The following is a 24,103-nucleotide window of genomic DNA, read 5'->3' on the forward strand; positions in this document are numbered from 1 at the left end:
AACTATACAAGAGAGAAGGCTGTGAACAACACCATAAAAGATAAAAAGATAATCACACATTCCCCTTTGAGGCTTTTCAATGATGTAAATCTTGTTGACTTTCAAACTCCTAATATTACTTCCACTGCAGATTTATAGATTTTGTTAAGAGTGTGGATATTCATTTCTCATTGGTTCCTAGGAGGATTCTAAGTGCTTAAATGACATTTGCATTCTCTGACAATGCTCCTGCCTCACACAGAACACAATCTTTAACAAATCAAGTCGCCTTAGGTCAAGGCAGAAATAATACTACTAATAATAATGATCATACAATCTAGACAATGCCTTGAAATAACAAAATATGGAACACTGAAAAGCTTTAACCCAAAAATTAAAACATGTGGGATTGTACTCGATTAATGGATAGATCAATGAATTAAAATTTCAAATGAAAAACACAAGCTATTGTGCACACACTGATTCATCCATGTATCTTCAAACCTTATTAACACATTTTAGGTCATGGCGGTGGAGTCAACCCCACAACACTGGGCACAAGGCAGGAGTCAATTCTGAACTGGATGCAAGCGCATCCCACCTATGCGCACTCACATTAAGCCAATTTAGTGTCACCAGTTAATATTACAGTCACATCTTTGAGGAGTTGGTGGAAAACCTAGAATACTCTGAGAAAAACCCACAAAAAACAAAGGGAGAAACTACAACTCTACAGCTCTTCTTAAATTTCATATAATCGTTGAATGTCGGCCACCTTCTTGGACACCTTATAATGTTAAGTTTTTTGTTTCAGTTCTAATGGAAATAGATTAGAATGAAAGAACTTTGAATTAAAAAAAATCAATTGAAATAAAAACTTAACATCAAAAGAGTCCCTAAAAGAAGCAGCCAGGGATGGCCTAATCAAAGGCACTATTTCTCTAAATTATCAGAATTCTAACTGACACTAAAGTGCAAAAGTGCTGCTGCAAACTCCACTTCCATCAAACTGTGTACCATTACCATCTCATTTAACCTGCGCGTGCTAAAGAGGAGAAGCTGGGAGCATGCACTGATTCAGCACTCACCACACGACAAACCACTTCAGGATACCAAATTAGGACCCAAGTACTGCATAGCCGTTGAACGGGTGACACCTCAGCACCACACTAGTTCAAATGGAAATGGAACAATGTGAGGTTTTGTACAGTGGCTGGAGTGCCAGTCCTAAAACATATCCCCCAGTTTTCCCTGTAAGTTGGAGGACCTGTTTGTACGGCTGGATGCAGGTTAACGTCATACCCAGGATGAAGTAATTACAGGTTAAGGGCCTTGCTCAAGGGCCCAATGGAGTGGGATCAATTCTGGCATTTATGGTGCAGAATCCCTCAGGTGAAGGAGCCAATAATCACAATTGCCACTAAAATCAAACACTTCACAAAGCCCACAGTAGAATATTTCACATCACCTGATCATAGCCACATTGATCTCACTGCTTCAAACACACTTTCTAAGAAAAAAGAAGCAGCTAAACTCACTCTCACACATTTCTCCTGGCCTTAATGACTGACCAACTGTTTAATCTCTTCTCTAATGGCAGCTTTTTCACGCCTGTTCTCATCTTTCCTACTTTTACCTGCCCTGGCTGTGTTTCCTTTCTCCCTCCTTTATATGCAGCCTGCTTTTTGGTTTTCAGTTCCACACCTGATAAAGACTATAAGTGTTGTGTCTGTAATCTTCTATTCTTTTTGGTGTGGAAATAAACTGTTAACCAATAATCATAATGATTGTAATGAAGACAATGCCACTGCTTGGCACATTACCTGGTACTTGTTTGTGGAGTTGAATGGAATCTCGGCAACCTTCTTATTCTTATCACGCATGGCCTTCACTGACCCACAAGACAGTTCTATACATTTGAGGAGTGCAGATTCAGATGCATCGCCAGCGACATCACGCTTCAGGATTGGCAAGTTATCCTGTGCTGCTTTAAACACGGCTCGGTTACAGAGAGCTGCAATTTTAGCCAATGCAACCCAAGTCAGGGAGCTCTTGTCAAAGGAGGCACCTGTGGCAAAAATGGAAGAAGAACAACACTTCAAGTTAGCGAAAGTGGAGAAAAAAGTCTTCGGATTTCGAGTGTCACATTATGGAGCATGTCGAGTCAGCATTGATAGGATGGCCATTATAGCAGAACAGGTCGGAATGACAAAGGCGACCTGCGGCATTTAGAACACTTTTTTCTTTAATTTACCTGACTGGTCCTCTGTGGTGTCTGCTTCATGGATTTGGTTGTCAAACCACATGTGTGCTACGGTCATACGATTCTGGGTCAAGGTTCCTGTCTTATCTGAACAGATGGTGGATGTGGAACCCAGTGTCTCCACAGCTTCCAAGTTTTTCACCAAACAGTTCTTTCGGGCCATTCTCTTAGCTGTCAGGGTCAAACACACCTAAGAGGATTGCAAGAAAAGCAATACCGACATGATGATGGATTCCTGTTTCCCGAGTGCCATACAAACTTACAGAATGGCGACCTAGCAAAGCAAACTTCTTACCGTGACTGTAGCCAGCAGACCTTCAGGTACGTTTGCCACAATGATTCCAATCAAGAAGATGACCGCTTCGAGCCAGGAGTAGCCCAGAATGATGGATAGAATGAAAAAGGTCACACCTAAGAAGACAGCTACTCCTGTGATGATGTGGATGAAATGCTCAATTTCCTTGGCAATGGGTGTTTTACCAGTCTCCAGGCCGGAAGTCAGTGTGGCAATACGTCCCATGACTGTCCTGTCACCGGTGGCAACCACAATGCCTCGGGCTGTGCCTGAATAACAGAGTAAGAATGTGAGAGTTGTGTGGATGATGCCCAGAAAAAATATGACTGCCAACTGTGAGCATCCACAATACCATGCAGCCAGACACACACCTTCTACACAGTTGGTGGAGAAAAAGGCAATGTTCCTCGTCTCCAGGGGATTGTCATGAGTACAGTCAGGGGACCGAGTCTGAGGCTCTGATTCACCAGTTAGGGAAGAGTTATCCACCTATCAAAAAAGAGAAGTAGCTAGTCAGTTAGAGTTGATTAAAGGATGGAAAACGGCAGATTATGCAAGATGAACCTCTACCTTGCAGCCGTGTGCTGAGATAATCCTCAAATCTGCTGGCACCCTGTCGCCTCCCTTCACCTCCACCAGATCTCCGGCCACAACATCTTCTGCATTGATTTGCATCTTCTCCCCTTCTCGGATCACCAGTGCTTGCTGTTCAAGACAAGAGCAGCAGCACAAATACATAAGTACAATATGAGAATGTACAATGAGAGGAGAATCCAATCCTGTCTCTCTACATCACCCTACCTGGGGCACCATGTTCTTGAAAGACTCCATGATTTTAGAACTTTTGGCTTCTTGGTAGTAGGAGAAACAACCAGTAATGATGACAACAGCCGCTAACACAATACCCAGGTAAAGCTGTCAAAAATGATAGAAGACCAATGAATATATACCTGATTACATTGGAGCTTTACTCATTTGTTTACTCCATCGCTTCGTTTTACAACCCAGCTTCACCCACTATGCTCACTTACATTGTCCCGAGATGGATCATCCTCTGTCCCAGCCTGGATTCCATATGCCAAGAAGCAAAGGACTGCACCAATCCACAGTAGGATGGAAAAGCCGCCAAACAGCTGTCTGCAGAACTTGACCCACTCTGGAGTGGTGGGAGGTGGGGTCAAGGCATTTGGTCCGTCGCGTGCCAGGTACTCGGCGGCCCGGGCCAGGGTTAGTCCCTAAAACAGAAAATGAGGGGGTAATGTGTCATATTCTTAGGCTCCCCTCAATCCAAACCCCAATAAACTTCACTGAATGTTTTTGGATGCAGTTGTAGGTGGCAGATATACAAAGAACATTGTGTTGTGATTTATAAACTAATGTCCAGGGCATTCATAATACAAGGAATCCAGTAGAAATGAAGCAGTGGCAAGGGAAACACATGCACACGGGACCAAGCAAATGGATATGAGATGTGAGAGGATGACAGGGTTTTTGGAGAACAGAAATGGAGCCAAAGGAGCAAATGCAAACTCCACGAATAAAGTGACAGGCTACACAAGCTATAAGGTAGCAGCACTTTGCCTCCCTTCATACAGTACTGATGTTCAGAAAGCAGCAATGACAACCTTAATGGACATTCCCAAACAGGATGATCAGAAATGCTTGAGGCAAATGTACTGCTTCAAATGGAGACCACTTCAAAGGTGATGGTACCGTTTCTCCAACACATGTATTATGAGGACTTTTATTCAACTGTATTATCAAAAGCTCAACACTCTTATTACATTCTGCAAGCTGGATTAGCTTTTATTGACTACATTGGGACATCTTCTGATAGACTTTATACTGAGGCTCGAGTCAGCTGCCTACCACCGCCATCTGTAATGACCACAGTGTGTGTAAAACAAAAAACAAATGTTGTCCTGTAAAACTGACTTTTAATTGCTGCATTTTCAAGTTGGAGCTAGAAATGAAATCAGAACTGCCATCATGATTTTGATAAAAATGACCGGAAAATGCCCATTAAACTTCTCGGGCACTATTTGTTATAATCAGCGTTTTTGCATTTATTATTTGTGCCTTTCCTGTATTGGTTTAGGAACATCCCAATATATACTGAATTTGCTTTTTTTTTGACCCAACGAATTGGATTCTGGTACCCATTTTGGAATAACCGTTGTTGGTTGGTGCTATACACGCTGTCACTGGCATGAGCATACCAAAGTCAGCTTGTGCACTCCTGGATTTGGATAAAATTGGCGTGCAATTCTTTGCATGTTTACTTTTCTTGGTTAAAGAATTTCTTTTATGGCATTACGACATTTCATTTTTGATTGGTGTTTTAAACATGGCAGAAGATTCTGTTTTAATTTTCAATGACAGTCTTGGCTCAATCTAATGACTACGGCTGATCTCCTGCACCTTTCATTAAAAATCAGATAACCTCTTTCTGAATCAGTACACTACTAAAGGAATTCTTCACCCCAAAGTTTTATTTTTTATTTAAATCTATTTCTTACCCCTTATACCATGTAGTAGAGGCTGAGAAACAATGTTAATCTTATATTTTCATGCTGAAAGAAGAGGAAGCAGTTTCTGATACTACAGAAGTCAAATGAACAGTGCTGCACAGCAGCAAATGATGTCAAACGTGCATGGAAAAAATAAACAAAAAAAAAAAAACTCATGTTACACACTTCATGTGATCCATGTGTCAAATGTTTTTTTTGCTAAAATATTCTAGTTCTACTCTAGTTACTTCCAGAATTATCTCTGCACAAATAAACAGGAAACCCAAAGGCTCACAGCCAGGACAGCCAGGACTTTGGATCAACAAGTAACATGGACAGGCTGGTAGTCAAGTCAAAAACTCAATCCAGCTAAGTCTTTAGGTTTCCTCTTTATTTGCTCACTGAAAATTCCAGAACTATATAACAATATTTTAGCACAAAAGCATTCATTTTGCATGTTTTGAGCAAACAACTGGATAACAGACATGTGAATTATGTGAGATCTTTTTCTATTTTACATAGACATGTTTCCACATCTTTTGCCATCATACAGCACTGGTCACAATTAAGTTATGTTATGTCATAAACTTGTTTCTCCCCATTTTTCATGAAAACATGAGAAAATGGGCAGCATTGTTCATAACGGCACTCAATTTTGTTTTAATACCTTTTCACTACTACCTCTAGGGCAGGGGTTCTCAACGTCGGTCCTGGGGACCCCCTGTTGCTGCAGGTTTTTGTTCTAACAAGCTTCTGTTTTTAATTGAACTCCTGGGCTAATTAAGTGAACTGATATTTCCCAAGCTCTGTGTTTAAGGAACAATATATTAATTAGAAAGCTAAGTTTGCTAAAAAAAAATATATATATATATATTAAAATGTACCAAGCAGTTATATAGGAATAATGTATTTGTTTTTCTTTTTAACAGTATTTTCATCTTGATTTTCATTCTACTTTTCTAGGTGTACTAATTGTTTAATTAATCCATTATTTACTAATTAGTGGGTCTGACTCTACAGTAGCTGCAGCCTTTGATTATTCAGTGTGTTGTTTGCCTGGGTGTCTGCTCTGCTTGTTTTAAGTTGTCATTATTAAGATACAATGAGGGGGAAAAACTGCACAGAGAAAGGGCAAAGTATAATGAAATCAACAAAAGAGAGTTTAGCATTTAAATCTAGAGCAAAAACAGAAATATTTATAAATGTCTTATAAATGTAAAAATCATGCTGCTATGCTTTTCTGAATGTTGAATAAAAGAAAAATAAATACCAGCTACAGGTGCTGGTCATAAAATTAGAATATCATGACAAAGTTGATTTATTTCAGTAATTCCATTCAAAAAGTGAAACTTGTATATTAGATTCATTCATTACACACAGACTGATGTATTTCAAATGTTTATTTCTTTTAATTTTGATGATTATAACTGACAACTAATGAAAGTCCCAAATTCAGTATCTCGGAAAATTAGAATATAAATTAAGACCAATGGGAAAAAAAGGATTTTTAGAAATGTTGGCCAACTGAAAGGTATGAACATGAAAAGTATGAGCATGTACAGCACTCAATATTTAGTTGGGGCTCCTTTGGCCTGAATTACTGCAGCAATGCGGCGTGGCATGGAGTCGATCAGTCTGTGGCACTGCTCAGGTGTTATGAGAGCCCATGTTGCTCTGATAGTGGCCTTCAGCTCTTCTGAATTGTTGGGTCTGGCGTATTGCATCTTCCTCTTCACAATACCCCATAGATTTTCTATGGGGTTAAGGTCAGGCGAGTTTGCTGGCCAATCAAGAACAGGGATACCATGGTCCTTAAACCAGGTACTGGTAGCTTTGGCACTGTGTGCAGGTGCCAGGTCCTGTTGGAAAATGAAATCTGCATCTCCATAAAGTTCGTCAGCAGCAGGAAGGATGAAGTGCTCTACAACTTCCTGGTAGATGGCTGCATTGACCTTGGACCTCAGAAAACACAATGGACCAACACCAGACATGGCACCCTAAACCATCACTGACTGTGGAAACTTTACACTGGACCTCAAGCAACGTGGATTCTGTGCCTCTCCTCTCTTCCTCCAGACTCTGGGACCTTGATTTCCAAAGGAAATGCAAAATTTACTTTCATCAGAGAGCATAACTTTGGACCACTCAGCAGCAGTCCAGTCCTGTTTGTCTTTAGCTCAGGCGAGGCGCTTCTGATGCTGTCTCTTGTTCAAGAGTGGCTTGACACAAGGAATGCAACAGATGAAACCCATGTCTTGCATACGTCTGTGCGTGGTGGTTCTTGAAGCACTGACTCCAGCTGCAGTCCACTCTTTGTGAATCTCCCCCACAGTTTTGAATGGGTTTTGTTTCACAATCCTCTCCAGGGTGTGGTTATCCCTATTGCTTGTACACATTTTTCTACCACATCTTGTCCTTCCCTTCGCCTCTCTATTAATGTGCTTGGACACAGAGCTCTCTGAACAGCCAGCCTCTTTAGCAATGACCTTTTGCGTTTTGCCCTCCTTGTGCAAGGTGTCAATGGTCATCTTTTGGACAACTGTCAAGTCAGCAGTCTTCCCCATGATTGTGTAGCCTACAGAATTCGACTGAGAGACCATTTAAAGGCTTTTGAGTTAATTAGCTGATTAGAGTGTGGCACCAGGTGTCTTCAATATTGAACCTTTTCACAATATTCTAATTTTCCAAGATACTGAATTTGGGACTTTCATTAGTTGTCAGTTATAATCATCAAAATTAAAAGAAATAAATATTTGAAATACATGAGTCTGTGTGTAATGAATGAGTCTAATATACAAGTTTCACTTTTTGAATGGAATTACTGAAATAAATCAACTTTGTCATGATATTCTAATTTTATGACCGGCATCTGTAATTAAATGAGATCAGTGTTATCAGGTGTTGTCACTGATTAGGAATGTGGTTGGAACAAAAACCTGCAGCCACAGGGGGTCCCCAGGGCCGACGTTGAGAACCCCTGCTCTAGGGGATCCAGAGAGCATCCCATAACTGAGCCTGCCTTTTTAATTAGCCTGTTGAAGTGCTGTTACCAGCCCAGCACACCAAAGTGTTAGAAAAACCTGTCATTGTTGTGGACCACCAAGTACTTGTAGGAGTGGACCACTTCTACATCCATTCCCTGAATAGTAAATGGGCACAGAGGCTTTTTGGTGCAGTGAAAGTCAATAACCAGTTCCTCAGTTTTGCTGATATTTAGTTGCAGACAATTTTCTTTGCACCAAGAAGCAAAGTTCTCCACTTGACTCCTCTCCTCGGTCTCACCACCTTATCAATACACCACAAAAGTGCAGAATCATCTGAGAATGTCTGCAAGTGACATGACCTGGTGTTACATGTATAGTCAGAGGTCATCTCCTAACAGGTCTCCTCTCAGGGGTCTTCATATTTTGGTTGATTGTTGCCCTTTTGATCTCCTGCCTATCCTATAGCCTGCTTGTGTCTACTCCTTCAAATGTTCATTCATCTCTCATTTGACTACACTGAATTATAACTGGATCTAAAATGGAATGCAGCTTACAATTAATTGTCAATATGAAAATCAAATAGAAGTTAACTGAAACTTGGGCAGTTGTAAAAATGACTAGCAGGCATGTGTCCTCCAAATCCAGGCCTTTTCCCAGAGTACAACTAACTACAGCTTTCAACATTAGCCCTCCAGAGATGACATACTGTATGCATTCACCCATTACAGTATTCTACCCAATCCTGGATGCGAGCGGTACAAATTGATACCCTAGAAGGGCACACACATGCACAGACCCACCTTTACCATGATATACGTTGATTGGGTTATTACTGTCATGTGCACAGTTTACAGTGAAATTCTTACTTGTGCACCGCTACACATGAGCCTAAAAGGGACTTAATTGAGATGCTGCAGTTGAAATGTTGGAAACCTCAATGGAAATTACATGTAGCCACAAGGATAAAATAATAATTCTGCAAACTAGGATATGAGCCAATTTTATAAGAAATTTGTATAATCAGCATAACTACTGCTTCCAGTGTGTAGTGCCATGCCACAGACTAAAATATGTCAAACAAAACCTGTGGATTCTTTTAAAATAGTGATAGCAATTGAAAATATCATTTATATTTTCTATAATTACTCTTGCTGCCCATTCCCATAAAATACAACGGTTACTCATGATAGTATATCATGACTCAAAGGTAGCAACCCGAGAGCCATTGAACCTCTGATGTAGGGGGTGGCTGCCATGTAAAGGCACTTATCTTTTGTTCATTTGCTCAATATTACTAAAAACACATTAATGTCTGAAGCCAAAATAGTGGTTTGCTGTCATCTTCTCCAGTCATCTTGAATTCCTCTTTTTAAGAAAGGTACACCCTCTCTGCCACATGCACAACGCTCCTAAGAGAGGGCAGGACTTTTAACTTGTGCCCTCCATGTCCTAACACCAACTCAAGATCAACATCCGGTTCCTGGGATCCCTGGTACACCAGTGAAGGGCATTTATTTCTTACCTGGACACAGTCTGTGTTGTGCTTTCTGCAAACCTCTTCAACTGACATCTTGTGCTCAGTCTGCCAAAAACAAAGTGACACATTAGTGTAACGGAAGGTATTTAAGTTGCCGGGCTGGAAGAGAGAAATGGAGAGGTGGAACACTGAAAGTTACTGGAGACCTACAGACACCTGAGTACTTACCAGTGGCACTTCCTTTTTTAAGTCATCAAGGTCTTTGGATTTGGGGAGCCCCTTCTTCTTTGGGGAGTCCTTGTCATCTTTGTCACCTTTTGTGGTTGCCACACGATAGCTGTCTGACCGTCCGTACTAGAACAAAGACAGAAGGAAAAACATCTTTTATCGGTTTCATTTATTATTCCTCTTTTGGATGTTTATCATGAATTAACATGCCTTGCCAGCATAGTCACAGAATAAGTTATCAATTCGGATTCAAGATTCCCCAGAAAATGCACCACTTCCCTTCTCCATGCTAGAGACAGCTCACGTTTAAAAACATGCCTTGTCTGTGGCCTCTAAGGAAACACCATCCATGTCTGCACTGCAGCAGTAATGGTGGGGAAGTCAGTCATGTATGATTACTGCTGCTTCTCTCAGGTGGCTTTTCACTGCTCTCCAGTTATGGCTCAGGTGGTCTGAGAAACCGAACTGCCTACTCAAACACTGCAGGAAATTGTCATACTCGTCACTAGAGGCTGAATCAAGCCGGGATCCAGCAAACTTTCCACAAGAGTTAAAGTGAACAGACAGAGTCTGGCCAGAAGCCTTCCATGAATTTTTCATGCTGATCATTAGATCAAATTCTTCAATATGTATCTATAGGCTTTCTTTTTCCCTTAATTGTGAGTGGAAACTAAACTTGGATGGAAAAGAAACCCAAGACCACAGCCACAGTTTCCTATAAGCCTCTCATCTGTCCTTCTGCATTTGGCCCTGGATGTCTCCTGAGGGAGAAGTACTCTGTCTTGAACATTTGCCAAGTCTGTGGGATACAACTGTGCCTGCGGACATCAAAACCCGTCATCTGTGAAATATTATGATGTGTTTGGGATGAAGCCTCAACAACTCTACCAACAAGAAAGATTCTGTGATAGTCGGACACAGCTCTATATAGCAGACATTAACGTATGTTTCACCTACTTTATAAGCAATCTGCTTGCTGAAAAGCATGAGTTTTACTGGGAGTTGTTGGGCATGGATGCAACCATTCATCCATGGCCATGTCTATGAAGATCAAAATACCGCCGGAAAAGTCTTATTTTGGGATAAAGCTTAATGGACATAGCTGTGAGGCTTAATGCTTCAGGGTGGTTTAAATCACCAGTAGAGACATTTACACCTTCTACCCTGGACCTGTGTTTACAGGGTTAAAGCACATGGGCCTGGCCACTTCTGCAGTGTTTGTGGGTTTAGCCCTATTCCTGTGGGCATTTCTGATTGGCAAATGTCTTTTGTCTATGTGATGTTATTCATTCCAGCCTGCACATGCCTATGACTATTAAACACTCTGCCTTAGGAAGGCTTTCTACCTCAATCCAGTCTTTAAGGGTCAACCTTCCTACTTTGGTCATTTTACTTGTGTTAAAAGTGTTTCAGTTTATGTAGGGATAGCAGTTGTGTCCAATTATGTGGCATCTCTGACAAAGACAGATCTTCAGCGCATGTGGATCAGGCCACCAAGTTTATTAGAGACAAATCTTTGGCCTATTTTGGATGTACCCTTCTACAGTCCCATGAGAGTCTCTAGTCTATATAGAGTGCATCCTTTTTTATTAAGAATTATAGGGCCCAAGTTTGTTTGACACAAGCAGGGCTTTGGTCTAGACACCCTCTGCTAAAGACACATGTTTGATACTCTGCATGTCTCCTACTTCTGTGTGTTTATCACTTTGACCTGGAACAGATTAAATGCGAATAAATGCATGGTCCTTGGATGACAGGGTCAGGTTGCTAAATTGTGGGCATGTACACAGTGAATGTAATATTAACCCTTTCTACCCTTTTGAATCTCAACATACAGTGCATCCGGAAAGTATTCACAGCGCATCACTTTTTCCACATTTTGTTATGTTACAGCCTTATTCCAAAATGGATTAACTTCATTTTTTTCCTCAGAATTCTACACACACCACCCCATAATGACAACGTGAAAAAAGTTTACTTGAGGTTTTTGCAAATTTATTAAAAATAAAAAAATTGAGAAAGCACATGTACATAAGTATTCACAGCCTTTGCCATGAAGCTCAAAATTGAGCTCAGGTGCATCCTGTTTCCCCTGATCATCCTTGAGATGTTTCTGCAGCTTCATTGGAGTCCACCTGTGGTAAATTCAGTTGATTGGACATGATTTGGAAAGGCACACACCTGTCTATAGAAGGTCCCACAGTTGACAGTTCATGTCAGAGCACAAACCAAGCATGAAGTCAAAGGAATTGTCTGTAGACCTCCGAGACAGGATTGTCTCGAGGCACAAATCTGGGGAAGGTTACAGAAAAATTTCTGCTGCTTTGAAGGTCCCAATGAGCACAGTGGCCTTCATCATCCGTAATTGGAAGAAGTTCGAAACCACCAGGATTCTTCCTAGAGCTGGACGGCCATCTAAACTGAGTGATTGGGGGAGAAGGGCCTTAGTCAGGGAGGTGGCCAAGAACCCGATGGTCACTCTGTCAGAGCTCCAGAGGTCCTCTGTGGGGAGAAGAGAACCTTCCAGAAGGACAACCATCTCTGCAGCAATCCACCAATCAGGCCTGTATGGTAGAGTGGACAGATAGAAGCCACTCCTTAGTAAAAGGCACATGGCAGCCCGCCTGGAGTTTGCCAAAAGGCACCTGAAGGAATCTCAGACCATGAGAAACAAAATTCTCTGGTCTAATGACACAAAGATTGAACTCTTTGGTGTGAATGCCAGGCTTCACGTTTGGAGGAAACCAGGCACCGCTCATCACCAGGCCAATACCATCCCTACAGTGAAGCATGGTGGTGACAGCATCATGCTGTGGGGATGTTTATCAGCGGCAGGAACTGGGAGACTAGTCAGGATAAAGGGAAAGATGACTGCAGCAATGTACAGAGACATCCTGGATGAAAACCTGCTCCTGAGCGCTCTTGACCTGAGACTGGGGCGACGGTTCATCTTTCAGCAGGACAACGACCCTAAGCACACAGCCAAGATAACAAAGGAGTGGCTTCAGGACAACTCTGTGAATGTCCTTGAGTGGCCGAGCCAGAGCCCAGACTTGAATCTGATTGAACATCTCTGGAGAGATCTTAAAATGGCTGTGCACCGACGCTTCCCATCCAACCTGATGGTGCTTGAGAGGTGCTGCAAAGAGGAATGGGTGAAACTGGCCAAGGATAGGCGTGCCAAGCTTGTGGCATCATATTCAAAAAGACTTGAGGCTGTAATTGCTGCCGAAGGTGCATCAACAAAGTATTGAGCAAAGGCTGTGAATACTTATGTACATGTGATTTCTCAGTTTTTTTATTTTTAATAAATTTGCAAAAACCTCGAATACACTTTTTTCACGTTGTCATTATAGGGTGTTGTGTGTAGAATTCTGAGGAAAAAAATGAATTTAATCCATTTTGGAATAAGACTGTAACATAACAAAATGTGGAAAAAGTGATGCGCCTGTGAATACTTTCCGGATGCACTGTATCTACCGTGGTTACACAATTCGGTCTCTGTAAGGCTCTAGCCTGTGCAGGATTATAAGACATCACTAGACATTTCCACTGAACCCAAAGCCTCTGGTCTATGTAGGGCTGTCACTCTTTCCTTGGTGATCTATTATGTATAAATACTAAATCCCTTGTCTATACAAGACTGACCCTTCTATCCAGGACATGGGAATGGAAGTAGAAACTCTGACAATGTCCAGTCTCCAGTCTACATGGATTAATCCTTCAACAGTAGACATGTCTGTGGAGATGAAGCGTTTTGTCCTTTACAGGGTTCATCTCTTCTTACTTTGGATATGATTATCTTAGTCAGAAACTCTATCATGAACAAGCTTTCCTTTTACGAAGAGTTAACCATTGTACCATGAACACCTAACCACCCATCCTCTGGTCGCAAGGAAGCTGGAGCCAGGCATAGGGCACAAGGACGGAACAATTCCAGAACAGGGCACCAGCCCATTGCAGGGTAAACTCAAACACACACACGCACATGCACACGCACACACAAACACACTAGGGCCGATTTACCAATGCATATCCACCTAACATGCATGTCTCTGAACTGTGGGAGGGGAGAAAGTTCTACCATGAAGAGGAAAGAGAGGTCAAATACTCAGTGCTGTGTAAATCTGTGATCTGTATAGAGCAACCCGACAACTATATATTTCTGGAGAAAATGATTTAGTCCAAATGGAGTTAATTGTCCAAACGTGGAGATGTCTGTTTGAGATACATTTACAGTTAATCCATCTTTCTCAGATTTGGATATGGCTGTGGGGTTAAGTATTTAGTTTTTAGACAAATAATAATTGGTTAAATCTTTCTGCATGGACATATAAGTAAACAAGCAAGTCTTATGCATATTTGGTGTGAAGCCTTCTAGCCTGGACATATACACTGGAGTTTACCACTATGTTCTGTACAAGCCTCAGGACTATATAGGGTTAAAATCTTCAATTTTCGATATTTCTATGGAAGGCAAGTTTTTAGGTATTCTACTTTGGTTTGTCCTGTGTCACTATGGCTAATGTAATACTCAAAGCTATTTAGGAGAAGGGCACAAGACAGAAGACATAGGGTTTTTGTGTTTTTGATTGGGGAGATCCAAAACAGAAGTCATGACAGGCAAGTAAGTTTCATTGGAAAGCAAACCATAAAACCAAAGGGTGATTCAGACTGAGAATTATTAACCATGCAAGGAATCAAGACACCAATACACCAAACAAGATTCTGAACAAAGCAAAGGGCAAAATCAATTGCAATTTACAATAAATCTGTACTTTGAAAAAGAGGAGACACCAAACAATCTGCTTGGTGACCTTATATTAACATGGCCGCTGTGACATCACACGTCGCGACTGCAAGTATCACAAAATGGTGCCCGTGGTGACGTCACCAAGAAGGTGGCAGAAGGAATAAAAACACTAACCAAATTATTTGAGTTGGGACAGTTATGCTGGTGAAACGCTCAGACACGGTCAACTCTCCAAACCATAAGAAGCAATTAGTTTTATTACATAATCACTCATTTATCAAGGCTACCTTGGACAAGACCATGACAGTTATGGTCACAAGCAAGCCTGCCATCTTTATGGGTTTAACCATAACAGTGGTTTAGAACTTCTCCGGTACAAGTTTCAATTCTATGTAGGTTAACTCTTCCAACCTGGGGTCAGTTAGGGGTTATATCTTCAATCCTCACCTTGCCAAGTGGTACCATACTTTACCCTATGGATTTGTTTAGCATAATGTTAGAATAATCAATCAAACCAGAAGTAATAATCCCTCTGAAATCTGGAATTAGAAGAGTTGCGTTAGGTAAGCCCCTGACGGTTTGGTTTGTGCTGAATATGCTCTTTACTCAACAGCACGCGGTTTCCCACAGATGCTGTGCCCTCGACCCACTTGTTCAGTACGTACCAGCGATCTGGCAGTGAGCCAGTGCTGCAGCAGCTGCAGAGAATAGTGAGCCAGCACTCAGACACAATCCTGCGGGCAAGAAACGGGTGGGGAGGGTAGTGCAGGTCTTTAGCACAAATGACAGGTACCACAAGGTCAAACCCTGTAACTAACTGTCATCTTCACAAAGCTAGAGAGACCCAGCTGAGAGAGATCCACGAATTCATCACGAGGACTGACACAAAGCGAGACACGTGCCGCTCTCACTGCAGCATGACAGCGAGTGATCAGATGAAGGAGCAGAGGGGCCAGCAAGGACAGGGAGCACTCAGGAACATGACTACAGGGAGAAAAAAAATAATTACATGAGGAGTTAGACAGACAAAAGACTTGGGGGAGCAACGCAAAGTGTGCAGTATGTTGATGGAGAACAAAAAGACTTGGACATCAAAATTACCCTGGTGTAAAACATGCACATGTGTCTATGAGCTTCAGACAGAAAGTCGACTACAGTGTAAAAGACACAGAACAAAGGACAATTTGCAAGATCTCAATTTTCTGCTGAGATGCATTGATTAATTTATAAAGCAAAGCATAACAATGAAACTGCAGATGAGTCAGAAACAGTGAGCAAGACAAAGTGCTTGGATGAGCAATATGGAATTTGACTGCCTATAGGTGAAATTCATCCCTTGACTACAGTCATTCAAGTGCTTATAGCGCCACCTTGTACCTAACCTGAAAATTACACCTCAAAAACTGGAAATAATGCCTCATTTCCTCACAGGCCTTCAATTGGTTTTTCAACTAAGGTGACTAGTCCGTGGGTCGAACTACTTGTGGATCTTCTCCTCTCAGAGGTAGGATATGATCTTCATTCTCTACTACAGAACATGTATATTCCAGCATGTTGTGGAAGGGACATGGTGGATATGAGCTGTAAAGACTTACTCAAGGTCACACAACAAGTGATGGGGTTGAGGGTGCAGGGTGCATGGCCTATTACATTTTATATATAATGCAAACAAAAAAAAAAAAAAATCACTGCATTACAGCGGACACCCACTGAAATGTTCAGCCCAGGACCAAAATCTCTGCTGCCTGCAGCATCCTCTCAGGGTCTGCATGAACCTGTGGAAGACAAAATCGACCCCCTCCCCACCCCCACCCCCACCTAAACCCACACACATTGCATGTGTCTCACCCAGCTTGTCAGATTAAAGGCTGCCCTTTATCTCTGAGCCATCACCTTGGATTGTCAAGGCTGCTAATTACAGGCCAAAAGCCTACAAACGTGATGTGCCTTTGCCTGAATAGGAAATGGAAAATTAACAATCCCTATATTCACAAACATGTTGGTTATCCCATAAGGGAATAAAGCATTCAACTGACATTCTCAGATTTAGGAGTTAATCACCTTCAGGGGGTGGGTACCCTAAAAACTTTGTAAGATGAAGGGCACAAAGAATAATCAGCATGTGTTTTGTATCCAATTGGTTCACAATTCAACAATCCACATACTGTCTTTGTTGGTGCCAGGTATGGGCACAGCCCGGTTTATTCCATTTTCCATCAGACCATCAGCAGACGCCCCCAAATCCCCCGACCAGTTTTACGTAACCGATGCGGCGCCCCCTGTGGGTCGATTATTCTTTGCTACCTGCTGTCATCCAACCCTCAATTTTATTCCCAGCCCCCAAGGATGCTTTCATTTATTCCATTAACCCCAAAAGAAGAGGTCACTCCTTCATCCCCATCTCCACCCCCGCAGCTGGACAGACGTGCCGCAGTCTGCTCGCCTCGGACCCGCAGTAGCGCATCCCTTCTACCTCTGTCCTTCAGCATCATCCGCAGCGCCACGCACTACACCACACCGCAGCGCAGCGCAGCGCGCCGGCCACCGCCTTCTCTGCCGCAGTCGCATCGCTTCTGTCTGGCGCTGCATAGTCAGTCGCCTTCACTGAAAGAAATCCGGTGCCTACCCCCATTGTGATGCGGTGATCGGTCCTTGCTGCAGTGGGATCACGAAGCTCGCTGGATGCTTATGGCGCAGGATTTTTGGAGATGATGACAGGCTATTGCCCGGGGGTGTTACCCCGGTCCGGTGGTGGGCGTCTGCCGGATAAGCCGCGACTCGTCTTTCAGCGCCTAAGCACCTGCCACGCGACGTCTTTCTCACTGAGAAGCGGCTGAATGAGCGGTCGACCCCCCCGCGAACCTATTCTTATATGAGTGATGCTTATCCACGCCCCCCGGCGGCAGCAATCGCCCAATGAACACACGACGGAGACACTCCCACTTTACTGCAGATTCAAGTGATGGGGAAATGAGGACCAGGGAGAGAGACAGAGTAGGAGAGGGAAAGGGAGAGATAGAGAGAGAGAGAGAACATGGTGTTCTGATAGGCAGAAAGAAGGCTCCGCTATCAGCGTTTATGTCAAATCTTCCAGAGTCACAAAGTTCATTTTTATCTAATGAAGCTCTATAAGGAAAAAGGCAAGATTTAAAAATGACACCTCCAGCCTTGGTTAGAAGCCCAGAGTTGTCAAGCTTGCATGAGTGACACTTAGGGCAGGTGAACACTAGCCTGCTGGAATTGCCTTCACCAGGTTAGCCAATCACCTGCCAGCAAAGCGTGGCTAACTCAGCCAATAGATGCCTCCAAGGGGCATATGACTGCGCATTGACTGAAATGAAGCCTGCAAGCTGGAAAACGTTTGTCTGCTAATGCTGTGGGCATCTGTGGAAATCTTGTATTCCAAAAGTCCCCCAGCATCATGAGGAGTTAACTGCTAAAGGAGACCTGTGTTTTATTCAGAGAACTTAATGAGCCAGGTACAGGAGACATAGCAGCACTTTTGTCTAACTAAACTGCAGCTCAGCTACTGTGGTGTGTGGTCAGGATCATCAAAGACTTCTCACAGTTTTAGAAGAAGCAGCAGACCCCATTTTATGTGTGCTGACAGGGTTGAGGAATGTGTAGTGGGATTTCTAACCAACCTTTTACAGTCAAACTAAAATGGTTGACTGCCCTGGCAGTTCACATTAAATTAGATCACTGCTGGCACATGTCTGGCCTACAATATAACCTGCAGGGATAAAGGTGGGTTTTAGAAAATTGGCTGAATAAATGGATGCAAGGATGGATAAATGTCAGATCATGTTTAGTCTGCTCTTTTTGATGCCACTTACATTTTGGATAGCATGTGCCAGGCCTTCAAAAATGCGATGGTGAAACTTTCTTATTAGTCATACACACCCAAATCAATCGCCTCCTGGGTATTAAATTTACCATCATGTGTTTTTCATCTAATGAGTCCCTGGAGGATACAGAAAAAAAAAGAAAGAACACATAAGGTTAGTTCAATGGACATGCCAGACTGGTGCGCTTAACTTTTCCTAAACGCCTGGAAAAGAAAACCTAAACAAACGTGGAGTTTTAGCAAGGCAAGACCTTTTCATCCTGTCAGAATTCACGCAATGCAGTGCATCACATTCAAACAAAAGCTTTGGTTTTATAATCATTTCCTTACAATTCCACACAATCTATTTTGTACCCTGCTTACCCGGTTTAGGTTGGCAAGAAGATGATGGCAGCACTATCCTGGCAGCACTGAGTGCAAGGCATGCATTATACATGGCCAGGTTTCCAGTCAGTTCACTGCCCACCCAAAATGAAAAATTAGTCCACATAAAACATTGGCTTATTTTGACATTTAGTTGTCCTCCCTATGTATCTAAATGCCCATCCCAGGATATCTTCCTGCTAACACTTCTGGTGGATGCACTCTCAGGATACAAGGCTAATTTAAAGGTTACAATTAAACACTGAAGGACCATCATGACATGTACACTATATTGCCAAAAGTATCGGGACACCCCTCCAAATCATTGAATTCAGGTGTTCCGATCATTTCCATGGCCACAGGTCTATAAAATGAAGCACCTAGACATGCAGACTGCTTCTATAAACATTTGTGAAAAAATGAGTCGCTCTCAGGAGCTCAGTGAATTCAAGCGTGGTACTGTGATAGGATGCCACCTGTGCCATAAGTTCATTCATGAAATTTCCTTGCTGCTAAATATTCCACGGTCAACATCAGATATTTGACAAACAACAAGAGACCATTCAGTCCATCAAGCTTGTTTATCTCATAGTGAAGATGTCCCAATATCTCACCCAGATTCTTCTTAAAGGTTGTCCAGGCTTCAACTTTTGGTAGTTTGTTCCAGAGTCCCACAACTCTTTGCGTAAAGAGCTTCCTGACTTCAGTCCTAAAAGTACTTCCCCTTAATTCCCATGGATGTCCCCAAGTATGTGATTGACCCTTAAGCTGAAGGAATTCTGCTGGACCTACTTAATCAAGGCCTTTGAGGATTTTAAGTTCTTGGATCAGATCCCCACGCAGTCTCCTTTGCTCGAGACTAAACAGGTTTAATTCTCTGCGTCTGTCACAGTACGACATGTCCTTATGTTCTGGGATGCACCTGGCTTTGCTTCCTCCATCATCTCCTGTTACCTGCTCTTTCATTTTCAGTTGTACACCTGATGAAGTCTGCACAGCCAAAATGTCAGGTCTTTAACCTTATTTCCTTCACAGCATTGAAATGCCATCACCTTTCTTCCTTTGCAGTTGCCTGTCAACGCAGCCCTGCACTTAAGTCTACAAAGTGTGCCTTTCCATGTTTCAAGCCTGCAGAAAGTAGAAAACCCCCTTCTAGTCATTTACATTTATTTGCTTGGCAGACGCTTTTATCCAAAGTGACTTACAAAAGAGGTCAACATAATCGAGTAACATTAGGCAAGGGCCTCTATATACAGCACGTCCAGTTGGACAGGTAACAAAAGCTGATTGCCGCAAATGAAAAGATGTAATAACTCATACATTTACAAACAATAAAGCAAATACACTTAAATAACCAAGGATATAAAGTATCTCAGTGCAACTTTACCTTTTCCTTTTCAAATAGACAGATATTCAGAGAACAACAACAACAACATTTATTTATATAGCACATTTTCATACAAACAGTAGCTCAAAGTGCTTTACATATTAAAGAATAGAAAAATGAAAGACATAATTATAAAAAATAAATCAACATTAACATCGAATAAGAGTAAGTTTCAATGGCCAGGGGGGACAGAAAAAACAAAAAAACTCCAGACGGCTGAAGAAAAAATAAAATCTGTAGGGATTCCAGACCATGATACCGCCCAGTCCCCTCTGGGCATTCTACCTAACATAAATGAAACAGTCCTCTTTGGATTTAGGATTCTCACGGAAGGGCTTGATGATGATGATGGTCACGTAGACTTCTTCCTTTTAATCCGTCCATCATTGTTGGAGCATCATGAAGCTTTGAGTAGGTGGAGGTGGCGCAGACCACCACCACAAAGAAACCGGAAAAAGAAACAGAAAAGAGAGTAGGGGTCAGAACAGATGGATCTTTAATCACTTCTTAAATACATTGAGGGAGTGGGCAGTTCTGATGGAGGTGGGCAGCTCGTTCCTGTGGTACAGCGGGTCCGTGGCTTCCGAAAAAAAAGTCAGTTTTTTTTTTAATCCGTATAGCCGTGTCAATGAGGTGATTGGAGCGAGTCGCACCTGCACGTGTGGGTGCGGTCGTTCTTGTTTGCCTCATTGGCTTCCTGCGGTGTGTAATTAAGACGCTGTCTTAAGACGGGCCAGAGAACAGGAAGGGAGTGAGAGACTGCATTTTGTTTTTTTACTCCTACATTTTTAACCTCAGATTTATTTATTGTTGGTTTTTAACCCCACTGGACACTTGATGTTATGGATTTATTTATGGAACTTTGACACTGCACTTTTTTCCTTTTTTTGTTTTCATTCTTTTAAATAAAAGCACTTTATGGAGTATATCCCCTGGCCTTGAGAGATTTGTCCCTATTTGTCAGCTCATCTTGGTGACATTATCGACGGTGTTGGGTTCAGTGTTCCTGAACAGACGATGAGAGCATGGAAGAGAACCCGCATCGTCACAGTTCCACCAACTAGGAGGTACACAAGAAGAGAGTCTGGACTGAGACTTGATACCACACAGAGGTGGCATCACCAGACGCTGTTCACTGGTGGACCTGAGTACAGCACCTCACCAGTGTCTCCATACACTCAGGTGCTGACCCACTGACCATTCTGTAGGCAAGTATCAGGGATTTGAACTTTATGTGTGCTGCTGCAGGGAGCCAATGTAACCACCTGAAGAGTATAGTGACATGAGCCTGCCTCGGCTGGTTAAATACAAGATGGGCCGCTGTTTTCTGGAAAGTTTGCAATGGCTGGATAGCACAATGCCGGGTTTAAGCCCTCAATGGATTTTGTATATCATCCATCGAGCCATCTATTTTCTACCACTGCTTTAGTGAGAAGCATCTGGCAAAAGGTAGGACCCACCACCAGACAGGATGCCAGTCTGTTGCAGCTCACATTCATCCTCATGCACAGATCTACAGTTGGCTTAACACTCATGTCTTTGGGATGTACAGCTGGAGTCTCCTCCATCTCAGTTCAATGTATTCTTATTCAGCAGGCTTTCATTTAGAAGACCAGTGCTGATCCAACCTACAGTGACAGGGTATTTAAAGATAAAATGCAACACAAAAACACTGCTAAACACACACACATTCACACACACACTTCATTCAATGTGCACCTAGAGATATACACAATACTTGCCGAAGATCAGCTCGACAGACTGTAACTTAACGAGACGCCCGGTGATTAATGTGTGAATGATGAGGTGGCAGAGCTCAAAGTGCCTGCTGCCGGGGCAGAATGTGAATGTGCAGACATGGCAGTGCAGCGCTCTTAACGTTGGGTTACATCATAGACCTAATAAATACATGAAATCAGTGCTGTTGACACGTCTGCTCGCACACTTGGATATCTCACAATCTTAAATGATTCTGCCGTCCGCACTCCGACTGGAGTTTTCGCTCTCCTCCACCTCGTCTCCCCATTGTGCTGCTCCCATTCCTTTTATCTCTCAACAATCCATGTCAGCATCCAAACTCGCTGCACCAGGAGCAGCTTTTATTTAGTTTTAACTACGCTAACCCGATGATTTGTCCAATTTGCTCACGTTCCAATGTGTTCATTTTCACATCCAATAATAATGATGTAGCAGTAACTAGGCTACTTTTAAAAAGTTTAAATACAATCTGTGTAAATAAATTTTGATGAAATGAAATTAAAAACAAATATTTCATGTACATTTTGGGATTCAGGTGTGTGTTTTGAGGACCTGCAGCTCAGTGGGCTCAAAATCAGATATACTGGAACTGAGCACTAGTGCTAGAGACGCCCCATTCTCAAAATATTAATTATAAAACAAAGCTATTCATATATTAACAAGAAGAAAGAGGAACACAAAATTGCACTTTCCAGAAATGACTGATGACTAACTGGCCTTGGACACTCCCACAATGCACCATGACAAACGTGACCGTCGATGACAAAGTTCCAGTGTTGGTTGGCTGTGTCACTGGTGATAGCACAGCTCTTCCAAAGTCATCTTCCCAGAATGGATGGGAAAGTAACAAAAGCTTCCCTACAGGGTATCTAAAAGATGTAGAGAATGGCCAATCACAAAAACTCATCAATATTAAAAAGAGAATCTCCACAGATGGATTAGAAAATCCGAAATAAGAATAATACAAATAATAGCAGTTCATATTCTCTAATTAAATGCAAAGATTGCTACAGCCTCTGTAGTTTTGGACACCACATGTGCACAGAGAGAACATGCCAATACTACACAGTGTCTGGTCTGACGTTCGGTGTCTGCTGCCGAGAGCCAGCTGTGCTCACTCCACGTTGCCGTTTTGACGCAGCAGGCAGCACTATAATTGGATATTTGTGTGTTTTGGCTGTAATCTTTAAATGTACATATTTTCATGAACAAGATGCTCATTTAGTTGTGGACATTCACGAATGTGTTGGCCGGAGCTCTGCCTGCCTGTCTGTCTGTTTCTTTAACAGGATGGCACTATTGTGTACACATTATATGCATAATGGGCATTTTACAAATCATTAATGGAATATTTACGTTTTTTCTATTGGGCACCCTGTGGTCTTGATAGCTTTGTCTAATATATAATGCAGAATGTGTGTGTGTTTGTGTGTATGTATGTAAATCCACACCGTTGAGCCTTTCACTGCTAAATTTTGTACAGATTCCCCATTGTGAAAGAATAAATTTAGGGTAACATAGTGTGTTAGGATATAGCGGGTTGGATAATGGATGGATGGATGGATAGCATTCATCTTTAAGAAACAGCATAAAGGGTTAATAAATGTTGGAAACACGATAAAGATCAAGTGAACAACAAAATGTACACTGAAATATAAGAGTTGGTTTAGGAAAAATACTGAGATGGTCAAGTAAATAAAGAATGTACCAGAAGAAAGGTCGATGTAATATACAAAATGTACTGAAGGATGACTAAGAAATCAGCAGATGTCCTATAAACAATGAGAATGGACAGTTGTTATATGTACAGAAATTTCAAGGGTGGTGGCTCATCTCAAAATTTATAAGAAGAAACAGAATATAATATCTGTCCATCCATTATCCAACCCGCTATATCCTAACCACAGGATCATGGGGGTCTACTGGAGCCAATCCCAGCCAGCACAGGGCGCCAGCCCACTGCAGGGCACAAACACACACACACACACACCAAGCACACACCAAGGACAATTTAGAATGCACCTAACCTGCATATCTTTGGACTGTGGGAGGAAACCACACACAGACACAAGGAGAACATGCAAACTCCACACAGGGAGGACCCGGGAAGCGAACCCAGGTTTTCTAACTGCGAGGCAGCAGCACTACCCACTGCGCCACTGTGCCACCCAGAATATAATATAATAGACTTTCATCTGAAATAAATCATTTGGGTGTACACCATCGGACCAACCAGACTAAAATGTATGTGTTGATTGA

General features: G+C 42.3%; 1 protein-coding gene across 1 annotated transcript in view; it reads right to left on the reverse strand.

Annotated features, from left to right (window-relative positions):
• Nucleotides 1–17,327, reverse strand: part of atp1a3b (ATPase Na+/K+ transporting subunit alpha 3b) — a 54,421-nt gene extending 37,094 nt beyond the window's left edge. Inside the window, exons 1-10 of the mRNA XM_039773140.1 lie at nucleotides 17,116–17,327; nucleotides 9,737–9,862; nucleotides 9,554–9,613; nucleotides 3,569–3,772; nucleotides 3,339–3,452; nucleotides 3,108–3,242; nucleotides 2,909–3,026; nucleotides 2,538–2,806; nucleotides 2,234–2,432; nucleotides 1,803–2,047 (exon numbers count right to left, since the gene is read on the reverse strand). Coding sequence (XP_039629074.1) covers nucleotides 1,803–2,047; nucleotides 2,234–2,432; nucleotides 2,538–2,806; nucleotides 2,909–3,026; nucleotides 3,108–3,242; nucleotides 3,339–3,452; nucleotides 3,569–3,772; nucleotides 9,554–9,613; nucleotides 9,737–9,862; nucleotides 17,116–17,121 — 1,476 coding nt within the window. The 5' untranslated portion in view covers nucleotides 17,122–17,327. The remainder of the gene's footprint in view (nucleotides 1–1,802; nucleotides 2,048–2,233; nucleotides 2,433–2,537; nucleotides 2,807–2,908; nucleotides 3,027–3,107; nucleotides 3,243–3,338; nucleotides 3,453–3,568; nucleotides 3,773–9,553; nucleotides 9,614–9,736; nucleotides 9,863–17,115) is intronic.
• Between the last annotated feature and the right edge of the window lie 6,776 nt (nucleotides 17,328–24,103).

This window comes from Polypterus senegalus, chromosome 12 (assembly GCF_016835505.1).
Source record: "Polypterus senegalus isolate Bchr_013 chromosome 12, ASM1683550v1, whole genome shotgun sequence".
NCBI classification, from domain to species: Eukaryota; Metazoa; Chordata; class Cladistia; order Polypteriformes; family Polypteridae; genus Polypterus; species Polypterus senegalus.